Source organism: Lepisosteus oculatus, chromosome 11 (assembly GCF_040954835.1).
Source record: "Lepisosteus oculatus isolate fLepOcu1 chromosome 11, fLepOcu1.hap2, whole genome shotgun sequence".
Lineage (NCBI taxonomy): Eukaryota > Metazoa > Chordata > Actinopteri > Semionotiformes > Lepisosteidae > Lepisosteus > Lepisosteus oculatus.
Window position 1 is genome coordinate 28,036,819 of NC_090706.1, and position 20,450 is coordinate 28,057,268.

At 47.0% G+C, this 20,450-nt stretch overlaps 1 protein-coding gene across 4 annotated transcripts in view; it reads right to left on the bottom strand.

The window, feature by feature from the left end:
• adam19b (ADAM metallopeptidase domain 19b) overlaps positions 1–20,450 on the bottom strand; it is a 39,114-nt gene that overhangs the window by 11,840 nt on the left and 6,824 nt on the right. Inside the window, exons 1-13 of one of the 4 annotated variants that reach the window (XM_069195976.1) lie at positions 14,245–14,953; positions 13,014–13,092; positions 10,858–10,934; positions 7,917–8,115; positions 7,401–7,466; positions 6,480–6,551; positions 5,811–5,977; positions 4,097–4,181; positions 3,337–3,476; positions 2,532–2,709; positions 1,501–1,590; positions 1,044–1,239; positions 437–545 (exon numbers count right to left, since the gene is read on the bottom strand). In XM_069195976.1, the coding sequence (XP_069052077.1) occupies positions 437–545; positions 1,044–1,239; positions 1,501–1,590; positions 2,532–2,709; positions 3,337–3,476; positions 4,097–4,181; positions 5,811–5,977; positions 6,480–6,551; positions 7,401–7,466; positions 7,917–8,115; positions 10,858–10,934; positions 13,014–13,092; positions 14,245–14,420 (1,634 nt within the window). In that variant the 5' untranslated portion in view covers positions 14,421–14,953. Of the gene's footprint in view, positions 1–436; positions 546–1,043; positions 1,240–1,500; positions 1,591–2,531; positions 2,710–3,336; positions 3,477–4,096; positions 4,182–5,810; positions 5,978–6,479; positions 6,552–7,400; positions 7,467–7,809; positions 8,116–9,087; positions 9,583–10,857; positions 10,935–13,013; positions 13,093–14,244; positions 14,954–20,450 lie in introns of those variants that run through there. The other 3 variants (XM_069195975.1, XM_069195977.1, XM_069195978.1) reach the window with 3 other exon arrangements.

Sequence of the window (20,450 nt, forward strand, 5' to 3'; positions counted from 1 at the left end):
CTGTGTGAAATTGATTTTTAATCATATTCTGAGGTGCGAACAAAGGTCACACCATTGATCCCCCATCATGCTTGAACAGCCTGATGATGATGATGATCACTCTTTGGAATGCATCCTCAGTGCTAAGTGAGACGTTGCTGTACAAGAATTTATCTATCAGGTTTATGGAGGAAAATGAGTCTTATGAGTCTGCGGTTAGGGTAAGTTCGCACCCTGGTCATTAGAAGGGACTGGGTAACCTGAAAGTAGTGACTAAAGGCTTGGTAATAGCTACAGACAAGACCAGTGAAGTCAATTCAGCTTATGAAGAGCTCATGGGGAATGAAACCTAGAGGGCGCCTGTGGTCCTCCATACCTAAGTGCAAGGCAGAGGGCTCAGGCCCTGTGGGAAAGGATACCCGGCCTGACCGTAGCGGAGCTGATCTCTGGGCCTCACCTGCTCTCACACCTCCTGTACTTCCCCATCAGGTCCTTCCCACAGTTCCCATACTGGTCTCCCGCTACGTTCACCTTCTCGAAGCAGGGATCTGGGGCGGGGCGGGCACCTGAGGGCAGACGGCACTCTTCACCGCACGGCCGAAAAGAAGGCAAGCCCGCTGCGCCTGGCTGTATTTAGAAGGCAGACAACTATCCACGTCCAGAGCTAGGGTTGGAGCAGAGGGCCAACCCTGAAATTTCTGCCCGGCACCCGCAAAAACGTGCTAAAATGCTGAAAATCATGACAATCCATCCAGCTTGATCAACCGTTTTGACGCTACCAAACCCCTGGCATTAAGCCTGGACAGTGGGCGAGCAGGGTGTTTCAGCTGCTGTGTGTTTGTTGTCGCCTGCTTGAGAAGGACACAGCAACCTGCACGACAGCAGGCGAGAGAAAGACAGGTAGACTGGAATGGGTTCCCCGAAGTCAGGAAGTGATGCAGCAAATGGTCACATGACCACTCCCAGGAGACAACCGTTTTTTTGTTTTGTTGTTGTTGTTGTTGTTGTTGTTGTTGTTGTTGATTTGTGTGTGACAATTCAAAAAGGATGCACATGACACTCACCCGGCCCCCAGAGTAACAGGCACTGCTGCTCCAGGGTCAGGCACATGCCAGTGTAGCAGTAGGCCCGGCCCCCCTCACAGGACGTCCCGTCCATCAGGTAGAAGTTGGCGGGACAGAATTCCGATGTCCCGTCACAGTACTCTGGGAGATCACACTGACCAGAGGGCTCCCGACACAGGACCCCTGGACTCTTCAGCTGGAGACACAAGAAGGAAGGGAACATGGTGGGGGGTGGAAAGAGGAGAAAAAAGAGAGATTTTTGATGTTTGTCATGAACCCACCATCCTGTATTAGCACCACACTCTTCCTCAATACAACAAACCGCACCTCAACACAACGCCCCACAGTGGAACAAGAGCTAGAGACAAACCTACACAGAGACACAGCCCCAGCGCACGGCACTCACAGCACAGGACACTCAGCACAGGACACTTCAGAGTTAGAGGAAGAACAGCACCTTGCAGTTGTGACAGCAGACCCCATGGGCACACTCCGCCCCCGCCCGCAGGGTGCAGTTATTGGCGTTACAACAGGGGCTGGAGCACTCCTGCACGCCAGGACAGAGGGGGGGAGAGAGAGAGACGGGCAGCAGGTTAGAATGGGGTTTCACAATTTTCTTCTCTGAGCCACTGACGAAGCTCTGAAGTCCTGAGCTCACTCCATTGGATCAGAACACTGGGAGGCTTTCCTAGCAGCTCAACCAGAAAAGACACCCATTATGAGTTGGGCTCTATGATCACAAGGTTCAGGTCTTGGTGATATGACTGAGTGTGACTGCGATTCCCCAAGCCCTGGGGACAGAACTGGCTCAGCACTGCTGGCAGAGGGCTGAGATTGCTCAGCCACGGTCCTCCCAGCGCTCTGGGCCCTTCCCAGGATCCTGCAGGCCTGCAGTCACGTCATTGTCAGATGTGATCCTCCAGCAGGGTGCTGTGAACTTTGCACGGTACCGAACGGTTCAGCATAACTAGTGGCTGTGCAAGGTGAGCACGTCAGACGAGCAAGACTGTTCATCTCCTTCATCCTCAGGATTGCTGGCCGGAGGAACAGAGCCCAAAACCAATTCCAGATTGGAAGGTTATACAAGAAAAAAATCCAATATTAAAAACAGAACATTGCACATTTTAAAAATGGATGTCATTTCTCCCGATCTTTAAACATGACGAGCCATTAATTAATTGATTGGGTACTGATTGATCACCTGACTAATTGATCAATCGATTGATTGATTGGTTTGGTTGATTGATTGGTGGTTGGTTGATCAATCAGGTTATTGATTGGTTGGTTGATTAACAGGTGGATCTATTGGTTGATTGACTGGTTAGTTGATTGATCGGTCAGTTGATTGATTGGTTCGTTGATTGATGGACTGGTGGATCTATTGACTGACTGATTCATCGATTGACTGGTTGAGTGACAGATGTAACTGGGTGGCTCCTCTGTAATCTTTCTCACTTCCCTACATTCCAAACGGGTGGCTGCTCTTACCTCCTCCTCCCCACAGTCGCACTCCTCCCCCTCCTCCAGGTACCCGTTTCCACAGCGACGGCCTCCATACATGGCATCAGTGTTGGGGGGGTTGAAGAGGCACTTCCCGCCGCCTGAGCCCAGGTACCTCTCCAGCTCCCTCTCGTTGCACCGGTTAAAGACTCGTGGGAAAGGGTGACTGCGCAGGAGAACACCTGTGAGTCCCAGTCGCCGGCCCTCGCGCAGCGTCCTCCTGCCTTTACAGCTGCACGACAGCTGCTTTTCAAAGTGACTCTTGGAGAACGAGTTCACAAGCGTCAGCGCTTGACATTTTCACTGGGCGCCAAATGCCAAAGTAGAACGCTAGCCTTTTGAACGGTGAAAGGGTTGAGCTCGTTTCCAAACACGCGAGCACCGAGCAATGTGAAATGCCCTCGTCATGGTTTCAAACTAAGCCGCACAGCCTGGATGCATAAGCACTACTTATTTTTCAGAAGGCGAGCCAGTTTGAGATGCGTCTCCCGCCGTGACCTAATTAAGTGATTCAAGGCAGCTTTAATGTTACAGACAATCCGCGCGCACAAGAGACAGACAGCCATCTCTGGAAATGGAGAAAACCCCGTACTTAAGCCAGGAAAGTCATTAGCTGGAATGAACGCCAACATAAAACAAGAAACTTTAAAAGGAGAGCGTTCTGTCATGGCGTTTGCGGTCAGCAAAAAAGCCTACGTCTAAATGACACACAGCAATCTGTATAGGAAGAAAACAAGGGACAATATGGGTGACAGAGAGGCAGACAAGCAAAGCAGGTGTCGCTGGCACCCACCCTGTCGCCGAGGCCATGATGCAGCCTCCATCTTCCGGCCGGGCCATACAGCACCCCGAGATGTCGTGGCTCATCCCGAAATTGTGTCCCATCTCGTGGGCCATGGTAGCAGCCACTCCGATGGCAACGTGGGAGTGATCCTGCACCGAGAGGGAAATATCCGTCAGTCCAACACAGAAGAGCGTCGTTCGATGCTGCAGAACACCAAACGAATGGCATCTGGCTTCAGGCCACCCATCCATCCATTTTCTAACTGTTTCTTCCAATTCGGGGTCACGGGGGAGCAGGAGCCTATCCCAGCAAGCACTGGAGCCAAGTTAAGGTACAAACTGGATGGGATTCCGGTCCATCGCTGGGCAGACAGACAAAAACACTCTCTCGCACCAGGGCCAGTTGCCCACAAGCCAATTCACCAGCCGGCACGCTTTTGGACTGTGGGAGGAAACGGAAGCACCTGAGGGAAACCCATGCGAACATGGTGGGAACATGCAAACTCCACACAGATAGCACCCCAGGTCCAAAGCTGAACCCAGAGCCCTAGCGCTGTGTAGCAGCCACCGTGCCACCCCGAGGGACTCGTTGTCTTATGATTGACCAGGACAGAGACCCCCGCGTGACCGGGATGCAGGGAAACACAGAACAGCTGGAGTGCTGAGCTCTTTCGTTCTGACCACGAGGGAAAGAGACACGGGACAGTCAGAAGCAGCTCCTCGCCTCTGCCTGCTGCTGGGCGGCCAAACAGCACGGGCACAGCTCTTACCGAGTTCACACCCCCCGACTGGTACTCGGAGCACATGGCCTTGAGAGGCGCCAGGCCGATGGTGGACCCCTGGAAAGGGACTCCCCTGGAAACAGAGCAACAAACACAAGGCATCATGAAGGGCAAGGAGTTTCACACAGGAAAACATCCAGCGCCCCTCTCCTCGTCCAGTGCCCGAACTTAAACCTCATCACCCAGGGTACCTCATTTTTCGGGTTGTCTTTTTATTTCTTATTACACCCATATCTCATTTTATGAATGTTCTTTTTATGAAAATCTGATGCTACGAAGCATGTGAACTGTTACGCCCATTTAGGAAAAAAAACGAAAGCCAACTTCAAAATGACGAAGAAGTGATACGAAGAAAAATATCGAAACCTATCTCACATGTGAAGAGGAAGTCGTCCTAAGACACGCTTCATATTGAGTGTTCACAGCCATTCCACTAATTAGTATGTATGAGAGCCTACGGAGTGGCATGAGAAATGTGCGATACAGTTCACCACGTCTTGCTTCGTGCGACGTTCGCGATTGTGGGTGCTCTTACTTTTCTTAAGAATATTTATAGTTTAGACTTTATCATGGACCCTCAAGCTGTTAAGAAAATGAACACTGTGAGTGTGTGAAATTACACAAATTTGTGAAATTAGCAAATGAAGTGGTTATAGTACTGCACTTACGTATGATGAATGAGGTCTAACTAGGTATGCTGTGTGTTGTTATTACTAAAAACCCAATCTACAGTATGAATGTTAGTTATTATTGTTTCTTTGGTCATTTTTTGGTGAAAACGTTCAAGTAGGGATGACGTTTTGGGGACTGGAACAGACTGTAATTTTTCCCCATAAGAAATAAAGGAAATTAGCTTTTCTTTTTACACATTTTCGCTATATGAAAGGGTTTCTGGGAACGAATTACCACAAACACACTGAGGGAGCATCTTACTAACTAGGGCTCCTCTAACTATTACCACATATCATTAGAATTGAATACAGAGAGGGCTTCTGTAAGTCCAGTTAAGCAATTAAGCAAGCTTGTGTTTCAATCCAGTCCCAAGTCTGCAACAGACGAGAATCAAACGGCTGTGAAAGAGTTAGTGGACGCACAGTGCTGATATTCCTCCTCACACCAGGGTGGCTGTCCTGGATACACAGACACTCCTGGGAAAAACTAAGGTTGCTGCTGGAAGAGGTGTTAGTGGGGCCAGCAGGGGGCGCTCACCCTGCGGCTCATGTGGGTCCTAATGCCCCAGTGTAGTGACGGGGACACTATACTGTAAACAGGCGCCGTCCTTCGGATGACACGTAAAACCGAGGTCCTGACTCTCTGTGCTCATTAAAAATCCCAGGGTGTTTCTCGAAAAGAGTAGGGGTGTACCCTGGCGTCCTGGCCAAATTTCCCATCGCTCTTTATCAATCATGGCCTCCTAACAATCCCCCTCTATAAATTGGCTTCATTACTCTGTTCTCCTCCCCACTGATAGCTGGTGTGTGGTGAGCATTCTGGCGCACTATTGCTGCTGTTGCATCATCCAGGTGGGGCTGCACATTGGTGGTGGTGGAGGGGAGTCCCCATTACCTGTAAAGTGCTTTGAGTGGAGTGTCCAGAAAAGCGCTATATAAGTGTAAGCAATTATTATTATTATTATTATTATTATTATTATTATTATTATTACTCATGGGGGGTGGATCGGGGGGGGGCCTTGGCGACTTACGTCACAAGCTGGGCGTTGTCATTTTTCAAGCGGGGCAGCTGTTTGCGTCTCCAGTCCAGGAAGGCGCACAGCGTGCTGAAGGGGTTGTCAGACACACTGATCTTGTCCTGGTCCGTCCAGATCTCCAGGCCGATCAGGGCGACCCGGATATTCAGAGCCTTGTAGAACTGACAGAGGAAAACGAGAGACGGGGTTGAGACAACGAAAGAACAGGAGAGAGAGATCACAGCGGTGGCCCCAGTCACACAGCCTCTGAAGCCCTCTGTAGAAAGGCTGTTGAGCTTCAGATTCATAGTCTACGGTTTCACTGTTGATCCATCTCATACAGAAAAGAACTGGCAGAATAGTCATCGTCCAAGAACGTGAAAGTGAAAAAGATGACAAGGAACAAACAGAAACACAGCGAGTGAGAGCAGATAAATACAGAACAGCTGGAAAAAAAGAACACCAAGGTCAGTGCAACTCTGACTGAAACCTACAGGACTTTGGTCCTCCTTAAACAGCTGGGTAGACTGGAGCCACTGGGGTTAATGACCTCATTCAGGGCGCAACAGCAGTGCCTGCAGCAGGGACTTAAATCAACCGCCCACCAGCTATGAGACCAGAGACTTGTGACCCAACACATACAGTATACAGTACACTACCTGGCTCTCACAGTCTGCTTCTCACCTTGTCTACATAATTGGCAGCTTCCAGTAGCTTCATCCGGGTCTTGTCAAAGTCACGACCATGTTTCTGAAACTGCACACAACAGCAAAAAGTACGAGGAGGTTCAGCAAGTCATTTCTCAGTACAGTTTCAGAAAGCAGAAAACGAAAAAATGAATTATAGAGTGGCAGACTGTACACCGGGAAGACTGCTAAATTTTTTTAATTTAAAAATTTAATTTATTTCATTTAATTAAATGACATTTAATTACTCAACACAAATGAAGCACCATGTTACAAAACTAGTATTATTGAAAGTAGTATTTCTTGTTTCTTGGAAGAGCAGCACAGATCCTCGTGTTTCTCAGACTTGATAATGTTGTTGGTGCTTTTGATGCTGTACAGACTTTGGTCCTCTTGAAAATGCAATGTCCTCTTGAAGTTGTAATATCCTTGGTGCTCTTTATCATGTAATGTCCTTGTTTCTGTTGATGTAATGTCCTTCTTTCTCTTGATGTCCTTGGTATTCTGGATGATGTAATGTCTTTGGTGCTCTTGATGATGTAATGTCCTTAGTCTCTCCACTTCCAGGAGATGCAGAGTGCAGTCCCGTGGTCTTAATTACCACACAGGCATGAACCCATCCATTTTAATTGACCCCTGTTCATGTTTAATTACTATTATTGCCGTTATACTCATTAAGAGACGTTTATGCACTGCTATGGAGTGGGAGGAGGAGACTTGTAACACATTCATATCAAGCCTCGGAGAGCTTGTCTGCTTGCTGTTGCCCTTTTTCTAATAAAAGCTGAGTACTTTGTGCAAAGATTGCCTCCGCATTCTTTTGAAATAATGAGAGCACCTGTACATTTTTACTGAATTATCCCATGCTAATATTATATAGTATTAGAGTACTAGTAACAGTCTTATTACTGACTCTTACCTCTGCATTATCGGCGACTATCATCAGTTCAACATATTTCGTGTTCTTCCTGAGATCTCTCTTTTCCTACAGAAGGAAAAAGCACAAAACAACACAGCTCGACCAGAAAGCTTTAGTGATACTAGAGTTTGTGTTCTCTTCTAAAGCACTCTGAGAGAACAGGACTACAAAAAAGCAAGACGGGAGATGCTCTCCAGGTTCCACAAACTCAAGAAGCACATGATAATGGGCTTTTGATTTTCAGCATCTCTTAAGACTTTTCAAAATCAAGAAGGGGAGAAATCACGAATAAGGGAACAGGGCAACTGAGAAATTCTGCATCTTTGGCTGTTTGAGTATTAAAAAAGCACTGTACAACCACCATACAGTTAATGCCACTTCCTCCTACATTAAGGGCAGAAACACTGACATTAGAATGCAGGAGATTCTGTTGCAACAGATCCATGATTTCGGGACAATCTGATCAGTCGCACTCCTGATGGGGGAATGAAATTCCTGGCAGGGCTGCACCCTCACTCTGCCATGTTGCTCTGTGTGTATCAGACCAGCGATTATGTCCTCCAGTCTGTCCGTGTGGTCTCCATGGCGATGCCCGCAGGTGCCCTGCTGCAGCCTCAGACTCTCCACTCGGTAGACAGCGTGCTGGTCGGCGTCTGTGCCGTTGGGCAGTGGCTCGATCAGATAGCTCACCGTGTGGTTGACTGTGATCAGGCCTCTGCAGAGAAATGGGCAACAGCACAATAAATTCAAGTCTTTTATATGACCATACCTTACTTGTTCAGGACCCATAGAACAATTCTGAGGCCTTTTTTCCCCCCAAACAGCACAACATCTGTTAATCTGTTGATGCTAAACACAAACGAAACACAACAGCATCCAGGTGGGGCTGCACACTGGTGGTGGTGGTGGAGGGGAGTCCCCATTACCTGTAAAGCGCTTCGAGTGGAGTGTCCAGAAAAGCGCTATATAAGTGTAAGCAATTATTATTATTATTATAACTATCCAATGCTGTACCTCTGAAATAAGAATGTTTTGACTTTACAGTTTCTGTCATTTCATAGGTCTTCTGTAAAAGCAGGTGCTGATTTGTATCTCTGAATAACTCCAAAAAAACAAAAGATAATATAAAAAATGATAGGTTTCTGAGTATCACCAAAAAGATAGTAGTTCTTCACTTATTCCAGTGGTGTCCCTAGATGGGCCATGATATGGCCAGCAGCCATATCACCCTGCAACTCACAACTGGCAGCCTACTGAAGCTCAGCAGGTGGGAGCCTGGTCAGTACCTGGATGGGAGACCTCCTGGGAAAAACTAAGGCTGCTGCTAGAATTGGTGTCAGTGGGGCCAGCTGGGGGTGAAAAGGTGCCATCCTTTGGATGAGATGTAAAACTGAGGTCCTGATTCTCTGTGGTAATCAAAAATCCCAGGGTATTTCTCAAAAAGAGTTTGAGAACATCACTCTGTTCTTTTCCCCACAGGTGGTGTGTGCTGAGCACACTGGAGCACTATGGCTGCCATTGCATCATCCAGGGGGGGCTGCACACTGGTGGTGAAGGGGAGCCCCCATTATCTGTAAAGCGCTTTGAGTGGAGTGTCCAGAAAAGTGCTGTATATGTGTGAGGAAGTATCATTATCTCTGAAGGCAGGGCAAGCTTGGGCATCCATGAGCAGCCAACAAGTTCTTACCTCACAATCATGGGATGTAATATAAGCTATATAGGTCACAGCTGCATGTTCCAATGTACTTTCTTTGCTATTTCAATAGAAATTGACTTAAAGATGGAGAAAACATCCTAAAAAAACTGTAAATCCGAGGCCGACAGCTCTGGGGAACGGCCCTGTCAGGAGTGGGGCGTCGGATAGACCTCAGCCAGAACTCTGCTTCTCCTTCATCTTTACAGGCACGGACGCTGCACAGCTTTCCACTCTCCCCAGAGATTCATTTTGATGTGATTTATTGTTCGCAAAAGCATCTGTTAAGGCTCTTCTGCAGCAGCTAAAAAAAAAAATCCCCAGCATTTCCAGCCTACAGTCTCTCTGTGTCGGTTTTTTTTTTCTGGAGTAATTCCGCAGGTCTTGGGTTTCCAGGACCCCTCCTGCAACCCTGTCCAACGGTTTCCAGATGTTTCTCCCGCAGATGTGTCTGCTTGGAGGAACACGGGGCAGGTTCATCCCTCTTCACGTGCCCCTGTGGGCGGAGAGAAAAGTCGAGGGGGAGACATACATAACTAATGACTCTGAACCGATTTCTTAGAAATCTGGCCACCCCTGAGGTCAACAATGAGAAAGACAATGGATAACAATACAATCACAAACCATTCTTTACCACTCTGATAAAACAAATAGCAAAAATTCCCAAAGTCGTGTTTTTTCGGAATAATAATTCTAATAATAATAATAGCTTACACTTATATAGCTCAAAGCGCTTTACAGGTAATGGAGACTCCCTTCCACCACCACCAGTGTGCAGCCCCACCTGTATGATGTGATGGCAGCCAGAGTGCACCAGTACTCTCACCTCACACCAGCTCTCAGTGGGGAGGAGAACAGAGTGATGAAGCCAGTTCATAGATGGGGATTATTAGGAGGCCATGATTGAAATTTGGCCAGGACACTGGGGTAACACCCCTGCTCTTTTCCTCCTAGGATTTTTAATGACCACAGAGAGTCAGGGCCTCGTTTTTACATCTCATCCAACTGCCTTTTTACAGTATAGTGTCCCCCGTCACTATACTAGGCCATTAGGACCCACATAGGCCACAGGGTGAGCGCCCCCTGCTGGCCCCACTGACACCTCTTCCAGCAGCAGCCTTAGTTTTTCCCAGGAGGTCTCCCATCCAGGTACTGACCAGGCTCACACCTGCTGAGCTTCAGTGGGGCTGCCAGCTGTGAGCTGCAGGGTGATATGGCAGTAGGCAAGATTAGTCCTGTTGATCTGAGGCTGTGGGGGCAGCAGTGTGGCACAGCGGTCAGGGTACTGGACCTCTCACTGGGAGGTTGGGGGTTCAAATCCCTGCTGAGACAGTGCTGTTGTACCCCTGAGCAAGGTCCTGAAACTGAATTGTTCCAGTGAAATTTCCAACTGGGTGAAAAGGAAAGCTGCCTAGGGTACAAGCTCCAAAAGTTGGATGTCTCGCTGTAAAATGTATCTCATCAGACGCTTGCTTGCTACTTACTGATTTTTGAGGCCGCAAAGTCAGAGGGAAGAAATATCAGACCCCTGGGTTTGTTTGCTCAAAAAGAAACAATTCTTCATTGTGCACGGTTCTCATCATGGCACCTGGTGCTGAGGCGCAACTCACAGGGGTCCGGAGAGGCCCGACAACCCTGAGGCGTGACATCAGCAGAGCAGACTGAGCTTTTTTACACACACCGAGCTGTGTGACATCAGGAAAAGACAGGTGGGCCCCAGGCCCCCGCGACTAACGCCTAACGCGGGGCCGCCAGCAGTCTCACCGCAGTCCGCGACAGGTGCTCAGCGCCACACCTGACCCCTCCTGGCCTCTCACCGCCCCGTGGTAAAAGCAGTGCTCCTGCAACAGAACAAGACACGACAGGCTGGCGTTCAGGTGCACTGACTTGATTTTACTCACCCCTTCCCTGCTCCAGCAGTACGTCAGTATCCGTATCGGAAAGAACACCTTCCAGGTCAGGGTTCAGAGTTCAGACAATGTAGTGAGTGTATTGTTGTGATTGGACGAAGAGTTGATCGATATCCGTTCTGTGCATTTGAATAAATATCCAGTTTCTCCAAAATGAGCTTGCAATTTTTTATTTGTTGACCACATTACGTACAGTGCCTTGCGAAAGTATTCGGCCCCCTTGAACTTTTCAACCTTTTGCCACATTTCAGGCTTCAAACATAAAGATATAAATTTTTTATTTTATGTGAAGAATCACCAACAAGTGGGACACAATTGTGAAGTGGAACGAAATCTATTGGATTTTTGAAACTTTTTTAACTAATAAAAGAATGAAAAGTGGGGCGTGCAAAATTATTCGGCCCCTTTACTTTCAGTGCAGCAAACTCACTCCAGAAGTTCAGAGAGGATCTCTGAATGATCCAATGTTGTCCTAAATGACTGATGGTGATAAATAGAATCCACCTGTGTGTAATCAAGTCTCTGTATAAATGCACCTGCTCTGTGATAGTCTCAAGGTTCTGTTGAAAGCGCAGAGAGCATCATGAAGACCAAGGAACACACCAGGCAGGTCCGTAATACTGTTGTGGAGAAGTTTAAAGCCGGATTTGGATACAAAAAGATTTCCCAAGCTTCAAACATCCCAAGGAGCACTGTGCAAGCGATCATCTTGAAATGGAAGGAGTATCAGACCACTGCAAATCTACCAAGACCTGGCCGTCCCTCTAAACTTTCAGCTCAGACAAGGAGAAGACTGATCAGAGATGCAGCCAAGAGGCCCATGATCACTCTGGATGAACTGCAGAGAACTACAGCTGAGGTGGGAGAGTCTGTCCATAGGACAACAATCAGTCTTACACTGCACAAATCTGGCCTTTATGGAAGAGTGGCAAGAAGAAAGCCATTTCTCAAAGATATCCATAAAAAGTCTCGTCTAAAGTTTGCCACAAGCCACCTGGGAGACACCCCAAACATGTGGAAGAAGGTGCTCTGGTCAGATGAAACCAAAATCGAACTTTTTGGCCACAATGCAAAACAATATGTTTGGCGTAAAAGCAACACAGCTCATCACCCTCAACACACCATCCCCACTGTCAAACATGGTGGTGGCAGCATCATGGTTTGGGCCTGCTTTTCTTCAGCAGGGACAGGGAAGATGGTTAAAATTGAGGGGAAGATGGATGCAGCCAAATACAGGACCATTCTGGATGAAAACCTGTTGGAGTCTGCAAAAGACCTGAAACTGGGACAGAGATTTATCTTCCAACAAGACAATGATCCCAAACATACAGCAAAATCTACAAAGGAATGGTTCACAAATAAATGTATCCAGGTGTTTGAATGGCCAGGTCAAAGTCCAGATCTGAATCCAATCGAGAATCTGTGGAAAGAGCTGAAAACTGCTGTTCACAAACGCTCTCCGTCCAACCTCACTGAGCTCGAGCTGTTTTGCAAGGAAGAATGGGCAAGAATTTCAGTCTCTCGATGTGCAAAACTGATAGAGACATACCCCAAGCGACTTGCAGCTGTAATCGCAGCAAAAGGTGGCTCTACAAAGTATTAACGCAAGGGGGCCGAATAATTTTGCACGCCCCACTTTTCATTTTTTTATTAGTTAAAAAAGTTTCAAAAATCAAATAGATTTCGTTTCACTTCACAATTGTGTCCCACTTGTTGGTGATTCTTCACATAAAATAAAAAATTTATATCTTTATGTTTGAAGCCTGAAATGTGGCAAAAGGTTGAAAAGTTCAAGGGGGCCGAATACTTTCGCAATGCACTGTATATGTGGCATACTTGCCCCCCTCAGTTCCCACTATGGTTTACTAAACAGTTACTTTGCCATAGTTTCAAAACGCTGGTCACACTTTACAAAGCGTCTTTGTACCTGACCACTGCAGTGCTGACTGAGCGATTTCCCCCAGGGGAGAAGCAGCAGGAGACGTAGCCGACACACGGATGGACACTCACCGCGTTCTGGGGGGAGGAAGAGAGCAGGGCTCCGCTGGGGCTGTACCAGGTCTCGGTGTACTCAGGTGCAAAAAGCTGCCTTGAGAGGAGAAGACGAGAGAGGAAAAGTCAGGTGAAGCCGAAACAGGCTATTCCTATGTGTCTCTCTCTCTGTGTTTGTCTCTCTGAGTGTCTCTGTCTCTGTGTGTGTGTCTTTCTCTTTGTGTGTGTCTCTCTCTCTGCCTCTGTGAGTGTGTCTCTGTGTGAGTGAGTCTCTCTCTGTTTATATGTCTCTCTCTCTCTGTGTGTCTTTCTCTCTGTGTGAGTGAGTCTCTCTCTGTGTCTCTCTCTTTCTGTTTGTCTTTCTCTCTCTGTGTCTCAAGTTAAGGTAGTTCTGTGTCCGAAACAGTTGACTTGTCAAACAAGTTTCCAGGCACCTTATGCAAAATCTAGTGAGAAGAGGTGGAGGCAAGTAATCAAAATACTGTGCCATACATGTCAGTGAAGAGATTGTAAAACATCAGCTGAAAACACAACAGCAAAAACTGCAGATACCAAGTAAATACAGTACATGCAATTCTGGGTTATCAATGGCACTGCTACTTTATCACCACCATAGACGTCTGAGTATGCTGAGTATTTCTCCTGAGAAGCACGGTGAAGAAGTGAGTCAGTGAGAAGCATTTCACAGTAAGAGCCATGTGTGGAGAGAGAAGCCAGCATTAATCGACAAAACCCCTTTGAGCGACTGAAACACAGACACTAATGGCACTCTGCGCTAATGGCTCACAGCTCGTGAAAGATTTATACCTGACAAAGCTTTTGAAACGTTACTGAGTTCTAAAGACTCAACTGTTGACTGACGGCTTTCTATTGTCTTCCAATATTGGAACAGCTGGGAGTGATAACATAACAAGGAGGTAAAAACAGTTTTGTTCCTGCATAGGAACAGGAAATGCTGCTATAGCATTAGGAAACACTAGTTTTGTTCAGGTATCACTCCTTCCGAGTCTGTTAGAAAAACACTCATCTCCACTAACCCGAACAATACAAACACATCTTCCAAAAAACGAAACAAATAAATAACAGAATCTGAAGAAGAAAACGATCCGTCTGTCCTTTTTACTTTAATTACCCAAAACAAGCTTCAGGACATCCAGAATTTGAATCATTCATAAACTTATATACACATATTAGAATAGGTGTTTCCTCAAACAGTTAATGGACAACAACCTTCGTGGTAAATATTTACACTGTGAGAGTCCTCTCAGACACATCTTTCCTGTTCGTGAAATGAGGTTTGTGTCTTCTTGCCTTCCTTCTGCATGGCAGTAATCCAGCAGTGCTGATACAAACACAGACCGCGGCTCGGCTCCTCCCCAGGACAGCGAGGCGCTTGCTCGGGCTGGCTGTTAAGTGGGTGGCCATCAGTATCGGTGTTTGTGTTAGCTGCCCTCACAGCTGGGGAGCGTCCAGCCCGACTGGTCCTGTCACTGCAGGGACCCTACAGGCAGAGCGCAACTTCAACACAAACACGCACTGCAGTCTCATACAGCCGGGCACCCAGAGACCGCCTGGGCTGTGTCGAGACTTTGGAACCTGGATGAGGGTTGCAAAGCAGTCAGTAGAGGGCATCCACTGAGGAAGAATTCTAGCATTTACCTTTCTTAAAAGTGTATAAGATAGTGACTAGTTGGCATTGAAAAATGCCTTTTACCCAGCAACAGTATGAAAGAACAATTGCAAGTATATTATTTGACTTTTTGATATTAATGCTACAACTGCAGAATGTCTAGCTCATTTCACACCTTTTATTTACAGTATATACTTCTTTTTGACTGTATACAAGGTAAAACTGCTTCTTAAGAAGAATGTGGTCTATTACAAAGAAATGTTTGTAGAGAAAAAAACAACTCCTAATATGGAAACTTAGAATGAGCTTTCCTGTGTGAATTTGCTGTATAAAAATTGCATTTATCATCTCGGTGGAGAGGTTACCCACAGATCTGTATGAGAGGCTGCTCTCAGATCTGCATGATCATATCCTTCCCATGCGCATGAATAAGGGACTCTGCTTGACCACACCCAACCGAAGAGTTTTCTTAGACAATTTCTAAACTTTTCCTCGGCACCACCCCATACAGAACTGCTGTATGAAAATCACAAATGTATCGTACACAAATGTACGAACACGGACTGAAATCCGTGTCAGATCTTGTAGAAGACCCTATGCGATGCGGTAAGAGCTGGAGAAAACAGGAGGCGTGGTAAAAGGGAACACACAGGGGTTTAATAGTGCACAAAATAATGGTGACAGTCCGTGAGACAGTGTATGGGGAAGACAAAACGGCATCCAAATCCAAACGGGTCCAAGGGCAGGTCAAAGCATAGTCCGAGAGTCCATCAACAAGGAATCCATCCTGGGCCTCGTCAAAGTTAAAATCCCCGGGAGGGGGGAGCACACGGACAAACGAAACATGGAGGTCCAAGGGTGACGGGGCGAGATCCTCCAGACCCCAGGCTCAGGAAGCGGGAGGTGTCGGGGATGAGGCCTATGCCCTCAGGAGATGGACGTAGGGTTTCCTGGTGCTAGGCGGGCCTCGCGACATCTTACCCTAATGATGAGCCCCGAGGACTGGAGGAGCTGGTCTTTAAATAATAACGCTAAAAGGGTACACCTGGAGAGCTTAATCACACGAACAATAATGGGAGCAGTGGAGCGCCCTCTAGGGAGGGATCTCGGACGTGACAGGGGCCTTTGAAGCATGCACCTATGCGGCCCTCTTTTTCTTTGCCTCGCAACTGTTACTGGCATTTCTTAATCCAGTAAAAAAAAAAGGTACAGGAAGGAGAAATCGCAGAAAACCCAGCTGGACAGACAGCTGTTGCAGAGTTCAAAGTACACAGGGGTACAGAGCTCTGTGCTTTTCTCCGTCTTGGAGGAAGTGTATCACATCCTCCCCGTCCTTCCACTAATCGTGACAATACAAGATTTTTGAGTCGTCATTTTTCTATTTAGTGGAAGTTCTCCTCCTGAGCTCAAATTGAATGAGGGAGACACAGTGGGTGTAGGTGTGTTGGGGGAGCACTCCCTGTCCCTTGCCCCCCAAGGTATTTTTCTTCCTGCTGATGCCACAATGATTTACTAATTAAAAAGAGAGCAGTTTCATTTTCTTCACTCGATTACAGAAAGCTGTCTCTGCAGAATAGCCATAGGGGAAACTATATTAAGCCAAAGAAGAAGCTGTAATTGTGAAGGGCACCAGATTCCCTATTAATGACCGTTCTTCACCCACGCTGACAGTCTCCACAGTGCCCTGCCTCTCACTTACACACTGCATTAACCTCTAGGAGGTATATTCTTTATGATCTTTTCCAGGACTTTTCTTTACAGAGTGAATTTCCATTCTCTATACCTGCTCCTGAAATAGTCATGTCAGTTCTTGCTCCAGAAAAACGTAGACCGTTGCTAGAAATTACAGAGCCAAACATTGAGACACATACTTGAAACAAGTGCAAATATTTACACGTTTTCCAGGTTAAGTTAGGTATTTGGGGGGATCTACCGGAATTACAACGCAATATCTTCTCGTGTCTGAAATTTCACGCCTCCTGAGAGTAACAACCAAAAACAGCCAGCGGGGCACAAGATCTAACAATCTCCTTTCATCTCATTTCCTCTGTGTGGTCTCTTCCGTTATCCATGGACTAACAGGAAAGGCACAATGGTTAAGAACTGCGGTGTAGAATAGGAAATTGCAGAATGAAAAATCAATGGAGTGCAGCGTCTGTAATGGTGATAACTCTCAAGATAAGAGCCAGAAAATGCCATTAGGAAGTCATGACTTCTCAGTAATAACTCTGTGCCTCTGTCTTTGTCTCACTGCCAGACGGGCTCCGACAGCAGCATTTCGGATCCAAATGTCTGTAGAGAGTAATGACTAAAACACAACTAGACTCCTCTCAATACCAGTGGTGTCCTCCATCAGACATCAGAGTGGTACCTAGGAGTGTGTGGATGTGCATATACTGTATTTATAGAGCTATTTGGAGATGCTTTTATTTGGTAGGTTATAACCGTTATAAAACAAATTAAATTCTCCACACAAAATACCGCAAGTAAAATAACCCACAGCAAAGGCATACCTGAGATTATTTCATGCAAAGTCACTCAGCACTAGGTCATCAATGCATGTGACGAAGCCCTCAGGACCTTCCCAAATTCAGGTGAATTCAAACCAACATCAGAGAGGTCTGCAAAAATCTAGCCCTGAAAAGTGTTGAGGAAGAGTACGGCACAACCAAGGGCCTGGCTAAGTACAGTACATTTTTATGCCCTGCACATGCACTACTCTAAAGCTTTACGAAAGTTTAGACATGTCACGAAGCGTCTTTCAGGACCCTATGCAGACAGCACAATCCAGAAGGGAGTGAGAAAACAATGGGAAAAAAGACTAGGACAGGGGCTGGAACCAGAGGCAGGTGTAGGAGATAAAGAATAAACAAGGAAGGGCTAAGAGGAGGGGCTTACGATCGTGACAAGACAATGCTGTACATTAATAAACCTTCCATGGGAAGTTTGCATTGTTTTGACTATTCCGTGATTGTACTTAAGTCATCGCTATTTACTTGCTTTCACCTTGACAGACCTCAGTCTATCTGAGTAAAGGAAAGCTTTTCTGCATACATTTTGCTGATCTTGGCATTGAAGAAACTGGCTCCTTAGAAAAAGCTTCACTGGCCCATCGTCCACTGATCTCCACGTGAACATGGGAAAAACAGTTCTGTGGATGCCCTTCCCGCTGTTGTCTCAGAGCTCATGAATTCCCCTCAAGATCTTAATCTCCCCACTGTGTCTTAAGCCTGTGCTGCAGCTCTGGTGGTCACACAATGCAGATCATTTATTGTCTGTGTGGAGATATGCAATGCTGGAGTTAATCCAGATGGACGCTTTGATTAAGTACCCAGAGTCTGAATCATGGCTGTCTGGCGGCTCTTAAAACAAGGGATCAGTTTAGTGAGAGTGGCACAAAGAGAGGCTAATGCACAGAGGTCAATAGTGCACATTCTCTCACAGGATTGAATGACTTCACTTCTTCTGGGAGGGCGTCTGGGGTGTGGGGGGTGGGAGGTGGGGATGCAGCTGAAAGCATCCTCTGCAGAAAACCCTTGAAGACGTGAAAAAGCAGACGGGTAGTGATACATCACAGCTTTTGCTTCAGTGGGAATCAATGTCTTCCCATCTTCGGAGTGAACAAGGGCTTTAAAGCCCACGGAGAACTGCCATCCTCACAGAGAGAAAGTTAAGCTTCTGTTAAAGATAATAAACTGTTTTTTAAAGACTCAGTTCTCTCACAGCAACTCCCATACCAGCATGGGAGAGGGTGAGGCATGCATACCTGCTCCTCCAACACACACACCTGTTGGGCCATATGCCATCTGACAGCCTTCAAGCTCTGAAAGGACAGAGAGCACCAACTAGACGAGTGTTGTGTTGCATACAGACATCACTGCAAGTGCCTGGAAGGTCAATAATTCAATTTCAATAACCCCATTATTTCTAGCATGGAGAACACCCGTCATAATCAGTTATTGACATGACCCAGGTCGAAAACTACAGACGTCTGGATCAATCTATTCTGTAAGCCAGCTCCTGTCCTATTTGAGCCACTGGAGAGCCCTAGACGCCTGTGCTAATGTTATTTAAGAAATATCGGCAGTACTGACATCAGCCGTCTGCATAAGCATCTACGTCATGCCACACACACACTGCACAAATACAGGTTATCAGACACTGCTCTGCACTGTTGTGCACCATGATTGTGTCTGCACACATCTAGACTCTGCGTTGTCATACATTGTGATTGTGTCTGCACACATCTAGGCTCTGCATCATCATGCATCTCGATTGTGTCTGTACACATCTAGGCTCTGCATTGTTGTGCATCGTGATTTTGTCTGCACACATCTAGGCTCTACATTGCGGGGCATCGTGACTGTGTCTGCACACATCTAGGCTCCGCATTGTTGTGCAACGTGGTTGTGTATGCACAACTCTAGGTTCTGCATCATCATGCATCGTCGTGCATCGTGACTGTCTGCACACATCTAGGCTCTGCATTGTCTTGCATCATCAAGCCAGTTCATTTTAACGTGGCCAAGCTCTGGAATGTAGGACGTGGCACTGCGCACCAATTTGAACAGAGGTGCGATGCTGGATCCAGATTTCTTCAAGGAGAGGAGCTGTTCCTGGAAAACTGTGCTTCCGCAGGAGCGGCAGGATCTGGGTGAGTCCAGGACAGATGGCGGAGGCAGCAGGCCAGCACTGGTGGCCAGCGGGAGTGCGGGATGTTGCCGAGTGCATCCGGAGGAGGGAGAAAGGATCTGTTGGCAGCAGCCGTGCTGCAAGCGCCCCTTCGACCTTCAGCCGAGAAATCATTCACGTCCTGAACTCACTGACTCAGCACGGGCCCACAGCTCTTAAACAGATTAACTCCCAGCTGCCTGCAGCCATTTTCATTAGGATAAAAGCCCAGAGACACTGGGGAGCAGGAGAGGTGGGAGGGGGGAGTATGCAAAGATGCATTTGCAGCCAGGATGCTGGAAGAATGCCACAGCCTACAGATGTCCTGAGAATCTGCTTTTTTTTTTCTTCCTGTTGCAACATACGGAAGCCAGGACAGAACGGAATCAAGTCGCTGCACTCCACTGGTGAATACCATCATCGTCAAAAATAAAACTCAAATGAAGTATTTTACTCAGGGCAGCCTCACGCTGGAACGCACCAGCCAGACCCTGATGTGACACGAATGCACAGTGCAGAGCCTGTGAGAGCTCAGAGAAATTCTTCAGGAAAATGTATTACCGTGGCCCACTCCCATCCTTCAGACTAACCCAGACACAAAGGGAACGGATGGATATCGATATTGCAGCAGAATTGAATTGGGGCTGCTGGAGACTATTATGAAAGTGAATGCCCTCCATACATCAGGGTCCGGCTGGAGAAAGTAATAAAACCCTGGTCACAGAGAGAAGACCCTGTATAAACAGGTGTGTTGTGCAGTGTGTGTGCGTGTTGGCGTCTATGTGTGCCCTGTGATGAACTGACGTCCCACCAAGGATGCACCAGCACAGATGGGGTTTTATATTTAGGCTGGCACAGACACCTTCATGGGTGGCATTTTTAAATTAGATGAATACTTGCAGAGATAGGATGTCCTACTACAAAGCGTCCTACTGTTCTTCTCCGCGCCAGTTACACTGGGTACCCCAGACTGGCACTACGGGCGAGGCCGAACTGATACAACTCCGAAGCACCTTCTGCGTGAGGAAAAACACTCACACCCCGTTATTTCTCTCTGTATTTTGTCATATTCCGATAGCTTCATAAAGAGCTTTTTGAATAAAGTACAACCAAAATTCATGATTCTCAATATAACATCAACACTTGGTGACGGA